Here is a 14,220-nt window from a genome sequence, read left to right on the forward strand (position 1 = left end):
ATTAATGCGAACATCTCCAGTTACCACCATTTTTGTGAAACCCTGTTTGAACTCTTAGTTAAACTATGCAATGAAGAGCTGTTGTAATGGAGCGGTCCCGTAAGTGTCTGCAGGCACTTGGGGTACCCAACTGGACTTTTCCACAGAAAGCTACCAAAGTTGGCTTAACGTCACGTTGGCAAAAAAGAGTTAATTATAGCGTAGTGTGTTATAGTCGAATTTTCAGTCCCGGCTTGTTTGCTGAAGCTGGCTAAAAGGGGAATTTAGAAGTCATATACAATCCATGATAGCTCATGGTTAAACCCACACAGTCGGAGAACTTTGCTGTTGTCTCCTGTCAAACTTTGACCTCTATTGTGAACGCGCGCAAGTATTTACGACAAAAGGCTTCTATAGTATACGAGCACATTCTAACATATAATTCTCAGCTCAACTTAATCGGGCGCTCAAATTTTTAGAGTCTGAACGCTTCGCGAAAACAGTATCGCAATGTAAAAAGTCAGATAGCTTCGCGCTCGCAAATAAAAAAGAGAGTCGTCGCTGGCGCGGTGAGGATCGAAAAGCACCAATCAGAACAGATGCCATTTGAACTTTGGTCAAGTTTAGGTTAGCCAATCAAAGATGAGTAAATTTTCGATCCAGTCACATCATATGAATATAGCGTCCGCATGGCATGGATCAAGTTTAGTAAAAAACAGTCACGATGGCGGACGAATATGTCAGGTCTCCGTCAACTACCAAGAGCGCAGCAAATGCCAGGAACTCATCAGGTTCGTCGACGAGAACAGCAAGTTCAACGAAAAGCACAGAAAGTTCAACGAGAAGCACAGCAAGTTCAACGAAAAGCACTGCAAGTTCAAATATGGAGACCATGGTAAGTTCAGTGAAGGGCACGGAAAGTTCAATGGGGGCAACAGGAAGCGGAATTGTCCCTGAAGCAACTACATCGCCAAAGCGTTCAGGCAACGAAGCCATTATAGGCTATGTTCACCAGTTGTCTCCGATAAAACGTAACAACAAAAAAAGCACTATTGACTATTCTACACTGCTGTTACAAACTAAAGATGAAGAGCCGCAAGAAGCGTTGCTGTACTCTAAACACAAAAGGCCGCTGTTGGTGGATAGCGAGAAATGTCGTACGCCTGTAAAAGATTCAACGCTTCACCTACACTTCAGATGGCGAGAAGATAATCATATATGACATGACCAAGATATCAGTACCTGGACAAACTGAGTATTCATTTCAGTTCAAAGAGAGCCCGATGTCGGCGCGTACGCAGCCCTTTTCAATAGACTACCGAAGCCATGACGTCACGTTACCATGGAAGCAATTTTCGCTGGTTCTAAACAAACTTTTAAGATGGCGCCTGTGCTTCTGTTGTGTTGTAACTTTGAGTAAAATGGTTCAGTGTTTCGCGCCCGATTGCAATCATCAGTCCGAAAGAGAGACATGCAAGTTTTCTAGGTTTCCCAGCGAAGGTAGTAGTGAATTTAACCGGTGGAAAAAACTGCTAAGGTAAGCATAACTTCGTGTTCGGTTGAGCGTGTAGGTAGCGTGACCAAGGTCAACAATAGTGATAACCTTTGACTTATTAAACATGTATTTTACTTTATTTTCTTCATCAATTATTCATCTAATCCACAAAACAATGGTTAGTTATATGTTTTCTTATCTGATTAAGTTATTTTTAATGCTTTATCACAGGAGACAAGATCGAAATCCGAGTCGAAACTCACGAGTATGTAGCTGTCACTTTCGCGCAGGTTTGAAAGCAAATGGCCCTGAAATATTCAAGAGAAATTCAGATAAATTATTTCCAAATACTGAAACTAGAACTCCCAAGATTTCTAACAAGAAAAATAAATCAAAGTTAGACGATCAGGACGATTTGGTAGTTGTGTCCGAGTTCGTGGAAAAGTTCAGTGAAAGTATTGACGACTCTTCGTTGCAAAACGGGGCGGCAAATGAACCGAGTGCACAAGAAGTGCTGGCAACAAATGCCGAGAATTTGATATTAAAGTCTGAAATGGAGAAGCTGAGAGAAGACCTTTGTACGCTAAGGCGTAGAGAACATTATCAACGAGAAAAATACTCTGTGCTTACTCTAAAGGACGATGTAATATGCATGGAAACAGGACTGCCCGACAAGCAAATATTCTCTGTAGTGGTGAGCTATGTCAAGCGTTTTATTAATGACGTCAATTACTTTTACGGTTGGAAGGTGGACATGGTATTGGTGGAAGACCAGATATTCATAACGTTAATGAAAGCAAGACAGAACTATACAAACTTGCACCTGTGGATATGGAATGATAGTTTTTTTGTAAGAAAATATGTAACTTCATAAATTAAAACATTTTAGTGAACATAAATGTTCCATATGCAAAGGAGACTCATTTAAGTTTTTTGTGGCTTCTATTACACTCATGAAAACATTATTTATTGATTTTAAATCATGTTGTATTTTTTATGTTTGTATCATGGAAAGTTTTAATAGAGTATAAATGTACAATATGAAATATAAAAGTATAATGCTATATTGTATTTAATGTTGTCTATATATGTGTTTATCTCTTGTTTAAACTAGCACCTGTGAGATTTGAAATAAAGGTTACTATTAATTATAGAAGGTCATTCACAATTGAAGGGATTAGGTGCTTCACATAAAATTCCTTTAACTTCAAAAGTTTGCCAGCCCATTCTGGATCTTTCTTGATATGCAGAACCAGAGTGTCCTTTGTAGTCCAGACAAATAAAAAAGCATAGATTTCTTTCAGTCAGGTGTAATTGACCTTGAACTTGGTGCCAATGTGAATGCTCTTTGTTTAGTTCATATTCTCCTTTCTCATTCTTTGTGATATAGAAGTTGTCAGAGGCAACAGCTTCTGCTATTGTATTATCCTTATGGGTAAACGGGCATTTTATTTCAAGAAGGCCATTCTTTCCAGTAAGACCATCAGGGGAGGCTCCCAACATTCCTTCCATTTGTAGCCATAGACCAGTATCTTACACTGAGAGTTCTGTAAGTTCCTGGAATGCTCTCTTGGCCTCATTTTCATTCACAACACCCCAGTTAATTGATTGAACCCTTGAAAGGTCATACTGCCCAAGGACTCTCTTTATGAGGGAAGGGGTAACCCGTTTGCAATTGAGAACTGGGCCAAAATTACTTGCTGTAAGTCTTCCCTTTCGAAGCATATGCCACGTGGGATTGTCATGTTGACCAATTGTTCTCTCGTGGACAGTTTTGCGTTGATATACATCGATCTTTAATCTTTCCACCAAATAGGCTTCCTTATTTCCTTCATAGTTTATAAACTCCTCTGAAGTAACAATACATCCACAGTGGGTATTGGCAATTGATTGTTAACTTCGGGTTCGGGTGAAAGAATCCATAAAGTACCAGTAAAATTACCGTATCTCTTAAGCTCTCCATATAGCCAAGCACGATCTTCATCTGTTACTTCTCTTTTTAAGCAAATATACTCATTCGGGGACGAATATATTTCTTCTATTGGCCTAGTTTTGTCTGGAGCTTTTTGCTTTTTCCACTCACATTGGACGTTCTGCTTATATTATGGATGCAATAAATTGCAAGAGCCGCAGCATGGCTACATTTATACTCTCCACGAGGACAATTACACTGCGTTGATGATATTTCACTGCCATGAAGGTTGATCTATTAAAAAAAAAGTCAAGTAAATAACAAATCTAAAAATCTGAAGAATTAATTTGAATTAATTAAGCGTCGTGTTCGCTAAAGTTTTACTCACTGTGACTTTATAGGACTTGTTCTTCATGCTAGCTTGGACAGACCCTCGAATAATTCCGTCCGAATACTAACAAGACTCAATATGACCCGATTTGTAATTATTTTCGCCACGCTGAATCCTTGAGGGTTCATCAGAGAAGAAAGAAGTGAGTAAACTTATCGAAATAGCCGCCATCTTGAATCCACGCTGGTTTGTTTAGAACCAGCAAAAAGTGCTTCCATGGTAACGTGACGTCACACTTCGGTACTCTACTGAAGACATCAAGGAAATAATTACACGACACGGACAGTGAGAGGGCCAATAACTAAAATCAACCAATCAAAATGCTCTATTGCCGGCCAATATTCTCTAAGTATTGGACCAGGCACTGTCCCGAATGGTCTCGAATGATACCGCACTTGTATCCCTTTGAACTTAATTCAGCCGTATAATAAATCTCTTATTAGCCAAGCTTGCTCGGGACCGTACTGGAAGAATATCGGCCCTCGGTCTTTTTTGTACGGACCTCGCTGCGCTCGGTCCGTACTCTCAAGACCTCAGGCCGATATTCCCCCAGTACGGCCTTCGCGTTTGGTTAATAAGATATATATATATATATATATAAACTAGGGGATTATTAGTTGTAAAGAAATAGTAGTTCAAGTAGTTCAGGTGATTATTAGTTGATCCAATTCAAAATTCTTCAAAGTAACATCACAAGAATTGTATACTTCTATATACCTCCAGCATGCACCAGTATAGTTATAGTAATTCGGCCTAATGATTTTTTTTAATGGTGTGAAGGATTCTAGAATTCAGAATGATTCTCGTAAACCTGATAAATTATATCCGATTATTTCATTGCTTCCAGGTGGAAAGGATATTCTGGTTAAAGGATCCAGATACTCTGGAAATGGAGTGTTTCATGGAAACAACCAACACAGAACACCAAAAACATCTGCACATCAGTTACAAGAAGGTCACCAACTAATGACTACAGAACTTAAGTCTTAGACTTATGAACTAGCTTAGATAAGTTCTTAGAGAGCTACAAAACCACAAATACAAAGAAGTGTTAGGAGAAATGTATATTTAGGTCTCCCAGATTGTATTCGATGTATTAGACATGAGGGAAGTAAGGACAAATTTCTTATAATTAATCTGTAAAAACCTACACTTCCTAGACAAAGGACCATTTGAAACACTTTTTTTCAAAGCCCTACAATTCACACTCTGTGCTCTTTCCGTCCTAGATAAATTTACTGGTGATACTCTGTTGCACATACAGTTTAACCGCCAATAAGCAACCACCATAAATGTCCAGTCTAGGTGGCTTATTTAATCAGTTGATTTTAATAAATGTTGGAAATATAATGTATATTTTAAATCCTGCCCTCTGATTGGTTTTTGTGGTGTATGTAGAGTAGGTTTCAGTAAGTGAATTGAAATCACAGGCCCAAAGTAAGTGGAGAGGGCACAGAATTAAATACATTAAAGAATGATATAGTTCTCAAAATGTTTTAATCTTTAACTGAAGTTTGTTACTAACAACAAATTATTGTAAATAATGTCGAAATCCCAAGGTAGAGGACTACAATTTTGTAGTTATTTTATGTTGTCAAATGAATAGCTGGTTATAAAGGAAAATTATATTTTCATCGGCTATATTATTTTATAGTTGGTGCTGAAAGACTATAAAATATCACTGCTAGTCACAGTTTGTACAATTTTACACTCAAATTGATTCACTGTTCAAAAAGTTTAACAACAAATTGCTCCTAGTTCTAGCTACACACCATCATGAAAATGTGTTTTTCTGTTTATTTTCCCACACTAGCACTACTTTTTCATACCATAAGGTCATTATAACCCTCATAAACCATAAACACAGACAGTTAAAAGATGCAAATTAATGCAGGGAAATCTGAAGGTTCACAATATTTAGCAAACCTTTCTTGCAAAATGGGGTGGAAAAGTCCATAAATAAAATTTTTTCAGGGTTATCCTTTAGACATAGAGCCTTGTCCACAGATGATCTAAGGCTCATCACACAACTTCTCCCTACACAGGCTGGAATCCTTCCGTTTTGATGCCAAGGCACCGTGGTTTGTACACAGAACTGAACAAAAAAGTTAAGAGTTTAAGCTCTGATCAGGTCACTGTTATATTTTTGGGTGAATCACTTAGTCCCATAGTGCTTCTCTTCTCCCAAGTGTATAAATAAGTATCAGTTAACTGTCAGGGAGAGCTAAAAAATGCTAGGTTTCCTGTTATGGGCCAGTGTCCAATCCATGAGGTGCAAATGTTATAGTCAAATCTAAAGAAACCAGAAAAAAGCACCCACATGCATGTACAGGTCACATTACCTGTAAGACTCATCCACATAGGTGTGTTCTGTTTTTTTTTTTGCACAATAAACTCTGTGCGCAGTTTTTTTTCTTTCTCCCAACCACCCTTTTCCCATAACTTTCCTAATGAAGGAAAGGATAAGTCAATAACCAAGCTAGGAGGTGGGTAGCAACAAGGATTATAAATGTATCTTATACAATGCTGTACAAAATAGACCTGCACAGAATCTCAAGATGATGAAAAAGATTTTATTTCTCCCAAGAAACACAATATGAGTCTCATACAGCCGCCAGGGCATGTATAATTACCTTAACATATAAATAAGGATGAACTAAAGTCTGTAAAATCCAGTGCTGCCTTTTAAAAGAAATAATAAATTATCATAATTTTACAAACCTCTGACATTTACTCAACAATAATCATTCTCTTTAATATAATTATTTTCTTGAAGGGCTAAGATTAAAGAGCACCCTTATTCTTTTCTCATATGCAGCTTCTCTTGAGAATAATCCAGCAAGTTTACAAGGGGTAGCAAATGGTACCTTGAAAAAATTTACATCTCCTGAAATTTTTACTCATTGACCATAAAAGAATGACGTTTTTCCACCAAAACTGCCCTGTCTAGGTTTTACAGTTTATAAAACAAAGGTTGTAACCTCTCTTAAGCCTCAGATGTTACCATTTTGCCACCCCTTGTAATTCACCAGTTCTTGTGCAGCCACATAACAGCCTGCACTTGATCTAGCTGTTATTGATTAAGATCCAATAGTGCTTAGTCTTTTAACACAACCATTATTAATCTTCTCAGGTTGATTCGAACTACATGATAACTAATAATCATCAAAAAAAGACAATGAGCAGGAGTTTTTTCTATTAACATTAACATGCATGTGGGACAGGAGAGTTTATGAAGGCTGGCAAATTCCAAATGGAAATTGAGGTTTCTAAAAATTAAGGGAGTTTGCAGAGATTACAACGATTGGAGGATGCAATAGACCAGCCTCTGATGAAGGAGAGAGTTAAAGGTGTGTCAGATTCCCAGTAAGCCAGTTGTTTCTCAACCATGAGATTATAAGGAAATCATCTTTTTTAAACTTTCTAAAATTCATTTACATCTTCTAATCTTAAATTTTTCCCTTTTAACCTTTAAAGTGGGACCACATTAACCTTACTTGATATATTTATTGTGCCCAAATCATATTTCCTTACCAACTCTATACCAATAAAACTATCAAATTGTAAAATGAGTGGAACAAAATTTGAACTTTAAATAAATATAATAATTTATTATGTTACTTTAATCTTCTTACATTTTTGGCATGCACTGTACTTTTACACCTCTGGGACCCTCAATATCATGAACACACTTTACAATAACAATTATAATAATACAGTGATAGTTTAGTAATATTTAGAATCGCATAGCTTAAAGTAAACACGCGCTCTGATTGGTCAATACGTCAACCGGAAGAGAGGGTATTTAGCGTGGAATCGCACCAATGCATAAAGCGATATCGCTGACGTGAGTCGCGAGCAAAAATTATTGTTACGAACGTAATTAACGTAAATACAACTAGTGCTACGAAAATACGAACAAATATGAACAACTTTATAGAAAACGAATGTCTTCCAAATTTTGAATTGAAATTGAAGTTTTTAGAAAATTGGAGGAAACCACTCACGCTCAAAAGTACGAGAAAACGCATAGAAAAAAAAAATCAAATTGCCAGAGCCGAGGGAAGAAAGCCAAACGACAGTTCTCGCCGAGGAAAACCAAACGAGCGTTACAAAAGAAAACCAAACCTGGTATCGATGCCGAAAAAAGTCAAGCATCTTTTCCCGAAATCCAAACCATTGTAGCCTATACAGACGACGAACTGGCCTCTTTTAGATACAACATGGTTTCAAAAAACACTAGACGGCAAATTCACAAATTCGAGTGGTCACAAAACTGTCATCCAAGCGCTCAGTGATGATTTCGACCCAGTGGAGATATCAGAGCTCACTGGCCACCCCAATCCGGAATCCATATTCAGCTACAGCCATAATCCTCTCGAAAAACAGCGGCGAATGTCGAATAAGTTGGCCGGTTTCAACCCCCGCCAAGCACGACAACTACCAACGGCTATTCAAGTCATGCTTTACGGGAGATTGTTCTCAATAGCTCAGCCACGCCAAGCAACACAGCAGCTACTAGTGACCTTGACAGCAATGCCAGTCGTTCTAGTTACCTGATGGCAGGAGCAGTTGGCGGAATGTTTACAGGAGTAACTTTTAATAATTCTCCAGTAAATATTTCCATAAACTTTCAGTCCAGCATTGACACCAACGAGCGACTCCCTGCGATGAAAGAAAAACAGTTAATATTGTGACTTTTAACTGAACTGTTTTTCGCCAGAGTTTACCGAGAAATTCCAGTCTTAATCATTATATTTTGAATACACTTTTTTTTACAACTGTAAAGCACTTACCGGTTTTTTGTAGATCTTGCTTTGATACCGGAACGCTTGAAATTGACCATTCAGTTGTTGATTGTCGGCGCCACATTCTGCCAAGTAGAGTGGTAGCAGGCAAATCTCTGTCTTAAATAACTCCGTATTGTGTACTTTTAGTTTTTTTACTGAAGATTGTAAAATGTGAGGCACCGCTTTCTCCACGAGTTTGAAATAAAAGTGGTTTTATTCTAAAAATATCTTGTTCCCTCTATTCGCAAGATATTGACACCTGACTTTGAAAGGGTTTCCATCGTCTGCGCACTGGCGTGGCGCACAAAAATACAAAACATCTGGTTTCGCCAAGTGATTTGGTGGCTTTAGCTATGTGATGCAAGAAAAATTCACGAGGTACAATTAAAATTGTCGAGGGTTCAAACGTGAGCGACTTACCTTGCTTTCCATTCCCTCAACAACGACAGCTCTGACAGTTGACTTTAAAATGGCTTTCTTAAGGCGCGCGTACGGAATAAAAACAAACAATAACATTGCCGTTTTAATTTCTTGTTTTCTTATTTTTATTCTGTTATGCGATTCAAGAAAAATTCACTACCTGACTCGTGAATTCCACGTTAAATTTCACTTGAAAAATCGATATCGCACGAATCGCTTCGCGATTCGTGCGATATCGGTTTTTCGCGTGAAATTTAACGTGGAATTCACTCGTCAGGCAGTGAATTTTTCTATAATATTAAAATGGATTAAAGCATTAAACTATTGCCAGCAATATCAGGCACCGCATAGAAGCTTTGCTGCTATACTCTATATAAGCACAGATACAAAAATAAATTCTCTTCGTATTCCCCTTTACTTTAACATTTTCAATGGCTTAACACTAGCCTTAAAGAATATTTGCAATTTAGTATAATTTCAGAGCTGAGCAAAGAGTTTCCAGAAATCTGATTGGTCTAGCGGTTCCTTATATGATGCTATATAAACCGCTCCACGCGGTTTATATAAAATGTTAAAATAGAATAATAATAAATGTTACTAAAATGTTATGATTTTTGAAATTTCTCTTTTGTTTAGCTCTGAAATTATACTAAAACAATTGTTCGTCTCAGGTTCGGTGAATATTGTCAAATATTCGATGATATTCACCTCGCCTTTGGCGAGTAATTGTTAAATCACCTTTATCAATTCTAAAAGTGTCACCACTTAACTCTTTAATTCCCAAGATCTGGTTGATAATTCCCCCCTCTAGCTGATACACAATTCCTGGCAAATTAGAAACAGGAATTTCCATGGTGTTGCATCAAGATTAAACAGCTATCTAATAAGCTTTAGTATTCTCATTACCTATTTGTTGGATAACGTATGGATATTGCAGAGAGAAGTCGCATGTTTATCAGTTCTGGGAGTTATATGGTTAACATTTTCAAATTAGATCTGAATGTGTGTCAAATCTCCTCTCTTATAGTGGCTGTCATGCATAATTCCTTTTCAATTCCTTTCTGAGGATTTAATTGGTTTAATATCAAGCAAGTATCATTTGATTAAGATCCAAATTTCCATGAAGATCCAAATTAACATGAAGCCTCTCCAAACACCATCAAGTGCTACAATATCCAGCAAACATGTTGTGTGAATTAACAAACTTAGCAGTATCTGCTGAAGCGTGCTAATGTGTCTGTGATATATCAACACCATGTTGCCATAACAAGTTTACAAAGAAATGTATGGCAGCAAGAAGCTAAGGATGAAATACTTGATAAGTTTGAGTATTCTCATTACCTGTTGGCAGAATAATGTATGGAAAGGGCCATAGCCAGACTTCAAAACAAGACGAAGCAAGTTTCGGGTCTGGCATGCCCCCTAGAAAATTTTGAAATCTAGAGGCTCACAAATGCTCTTTGAAGCATTTTCCGTGGCATTTTTCTTCAGACAAGTCAATCTTGAGCAAATATAGGAGTTCATTTTTTTTATTATTGAGTGATACTGGTGCCAAAAAAAGAGGCCAAAATCAAGACAAGGCATTTGCCTTGTCTTGCCTCATGCTAGCTATGACCCTGATGGATTCTGGGAGTCAAGGGTTAAGTAAAAGAGACTAATTTCTCTCTTAGTGGCTTTCATGCATGCTTATGTATACATAATCACTATACAGAAGATAAAAATGAAAAGACAGAAAAAACAGTCCAGCTGAAGTGAGTTCGATAGCTAGTACAAACTTTGAATGCAGCTAGTAATAAAAACAAGTTGTTGTCCAATTCTTTATGCCTTGACATGAAAATGAACAATGAACAAGGACTTTTTTACTACAAAGAATATGATCATTGCACATATTGGTGGTGGAAACAGTTGAGGATATTTGCAGAAACATTGCTTCCTGGTTCCAGTTTGGTAAAAGAATAATCCTAACGCTCAAAATGAAGTGAGTTTTAAAGGTACCTAAGTTTAGCTTTAATTGTGCTAAAAGAAAGTAATTTCTCCTGGTACATAGAGGATGGCACTTCAAATTAATTGAAGAATTTTTCCAGTATTACCACACCGTGAACATGCTTTCCTTTTTCCCTTGGTGAAAGAAAAATTTCACCATAACTTTAAACTACTTAGATCTACAAAATAATTCTCTTTAGGATAATTCTAAACCCTTGTCCAGTGCAATGACTGTTCTGAAATGATGTCAAGTTCATTCAAGAGCACCTTTTATCAAATGAGTGGATTCATGATATATTGACACAAACTTTTCAGTTCTAAAGCAGCTTCCTGGAAAACTCTCTTTTGTTTGTATTTAAAGACCTTTCCATTCAAAAGAATAACATTTTGTATTTTAAAAAAATCAGAAAACCAGTTTCTGTTCCTCTTTCTATATTAAAAAAGTACTCTTTAAATTTGTCTGATGTCTTTCATTCAGTCTATATACTTTCGTTGGAGTATTTTTTGTCCATTTTAGCATTTAAATACAATTTTGAATGGTCCTAAAACTATAATAACTCTTAAATGAAAACGTTAATTATCATTTTAAAAAATACATGGAAGTGCAATTTGATCTAATTTGTGCAATTTGCATTACATGCAAAAGCATCAATAATAATGCAGCTGTCATCTTTAATTTTGCACTGAGGGAATAAAAAAGTCAAGGTCAGAAAAATATCAGTATTTAAAGGAAAGAATGATAAATTTCTATCCCTTCTGATCAAGAAAATGATTACAAAAAGTTGCACTTGTAAATTTGAAAACTCACAGAGTGAACTTTTTGTGACTGAGTATAATAAGCAAATGAATAAAGGGGGTAAGTTTCTAAAGAACTGTGGTGCTGCATCAGTAGGGGTAACAAGGTAACTTGGTTGTATCAACTTAGCACAGATAACGTAAATTGGCCACAGTAAAGAGTTAAAACGCTGATGTTTCGAGTGTTAGCCCTTCATCATTGCTCTGACAAAAGGATAATGCTCGAAACATCTACTTTTTAACTCTACGGTGGCCAATTTAAATTATCAACTTAGTTGATATAACCAAATTACTATAATAAGCAAACTCTATGTGAAATTGTGTGCCAGTTGCCTTGATTTCTGAAGGTCTTCCTTGAAGAGTAAAAACCAAATTGAATAACAAACACACATTAATAGCTAACAGCTAGATATTTTCTATTTCCTCTGCAAATTCAAACTGATAAGGAAATAACAAACATCTGCATGCCTGCAAAAACTCATCTAATCACAGAGGTAATTGCATTTGCACCATCATGAGCATTTGGGCAAGGAACAATTAAGTCAACCACAACCTGTAATACTTGACCAACTTGCATTTTATGTTTTAGGCTAGATTATGGCACAACTTATTCTCTTCAACTTTCAATGTCATATTCAAGCTACAGGTTGCTGATCATAAATGTGGCAATTATTTGGGCTACTTGCCCATTAGTGAACAGCTACACCAATAGCCTTCTGTTATTGGGATTCCAGTGGCACAGGTAGCCCTGCCTGCTAAGGTAGCCTGGCCTTGCTAGCTGTTTAGCCATAAAGGTCCCCAGCTGCACAGGTAACCTAGCTTTGCTGTTCACCCATGTACTTAGGTGCCCTTACCACCCAGGCTTCCTAGAAACCAGAGGTTTTTTTTCCTTTGTAAGTCATGAAACCATTCAGAATCGTTTTACCATGATAATTGCTCATTGTAGCAGCTTGGCTACTCACACTGAGGCCACTCTAACTGTTTCATACATGACAAACATCTGACACCCAAGGTGCCGAACACAAGCTCTGGCAACCTTTACATTATGCAATTTTTACCCTCCCTCTACTGTTTTTGGCCTAGCACCTAGTGCAAGCTTTCAGCATTATCATGTTTTTGTTAAGCAATTTTAGTTATTATTCTAGCATCTCTACAGGCACAGCATTGTATGCAAACCTGGAATCCAAGTCATGTAATTATGTGCAATGTATGCTTAGCATTGCAGGCGCTCAAAAGTGAATCAAAAGGTTACTTTGGGGGACCTCCTCTGAATTTAAGAATTTTTTGGTAATAACCAGTAGAGATATTCTTCTGTTACCAAAAATAAAATGGCTCTCATCCAAATTTCACCTCCATCCTAACATCCTTGGACTGGAGGTACCTATCCAGCTGGTCCTATCTTGTTGACTTTGTTGATGAGGCAACACCAGAGGACCCAACCTCAGGGTGGTAATACTTGCAGTTGGGTCTCATGCATTTTCCTTTTACTGCGTCACGGCACACAGTCACCTTGCCATCCACAACTTCTACATTTTCTGTGAACGATGAAAGATACAAATCAGAGGGAAAGATATCAACTGCAGTACAAATAAAGGGGAAATCCAGTTATTTCATAATCCCAATATATTTCACCCCTTGCCTATAATCTCTGCTTGCCAACATCAATACAGGAGTGTCTTCCAGGGGCATAGTAAGTCATTTTTGACTTGTAAGCCTCTTCCATATCTCGTAAGTTTAGTGTGGCCAGGGAAGGTATATAAAAGACCACTGTGGAAACTATGCAGAGAAAAGAAGTTCCTCTGTGGAAAACTTAACTCACGCAAGGTCTCTGAAATTCCGGTTTTAATGCTAACAACTTCACTCGCTTCTTGCGACAACAACAACAAAAAAGAAGCACAAAGTACGTCACCGAAACGTTCTGCACGTGGTAAACTAATCTGAATAAGGCGAGGCCGCCAAGTCACACTTGTAGTGAGCCGTCACGCAATGCAAACAAAACATTCTGAACACCCTCCCCCCATTTAAGTGTCTAACAGCTTAAATGTCCTCTTGTTGAGTAATGTTCCTAATCCAATCCCTAGTGAAAACTTAATTTCTTACCATTGCAATGGACATTTTGTACTTAAACATACCTCGGTTTATTCTTCCTCTAGTTGAGCCAATTTTTGTAATTTTGGGGGCTTCAGTCCTAGACATGTTACAGTCATAGGTTTTTGGCCAACTATGATACATGCAATAACGAGTGGGGATAGGGTGTCCGTGCTACACGGGCATGTTTTGTCTTCTCGGCGAATCTGACCGGAATGCCGTTGACATGCCGATTTATACGGTTCAAGCCACTGCTTTACAAACCTGATGGTGCAGCGTCCTCGGATCACCGCTTCAGCCATTCAAAAACCGTCTCATTTTTAGCCTTAGTGCTTATGCTCTTCTATAAACAAAACTTAGTTGCCAC

The 14,220-nt window shown here is 37.5% G+C and overlaps 1 protein-coding gene and 1 pseudogene across 2 annotated transcripts; one reads left to right on the plus strand and one right to left on the minus strand.

The window, feature by feature from the left end:
* The first annotated feature begins 703 nt into the window (after positions 1-703).
* Positions 704-2,543, plus strand: LOC111334295 (uncharacterized). The gene is given in 3 exon segments (XM_022939995.2): positions 704-1,147; positions 1,149-1,516; positions 1,706-2,543. Coding segments are annotated over 3 exon segments (1,455 nt in total). The 3' UTR covers positions 2,349-2,543.
* Positions 2,170-4,375, minus strand: LOC148742109 (uncharacterized; annotated as a pseudogene). Its single transcript, XR_015997684.1, has 2 exons — positions 3,775-4,375; positions 2,170-3,680 (listed from the first exon to the last, which is right to left on the minus strand). The product of XR_015997684.1 is annotated as an uncharacterized LOC148742109 (transcript).
* Between the last annotated feature and the right edge of the window lie 9,845 nt (positions 4,376-14,220).

Source organism: Stylophora pistillata, chromosome 1 (genome assembly GCF_964205215.1).
Source record: "Stylophora pistillata chromosome 1, jaStyPist1.2, whole genome shotgun sequence".
Lineage (NCBI taxonomy): Eukaryota > Metazoa > Cnidaria > Anthozoa > Scleractinia > Pocilloporidae > Stylophora > Stylophora pistillata.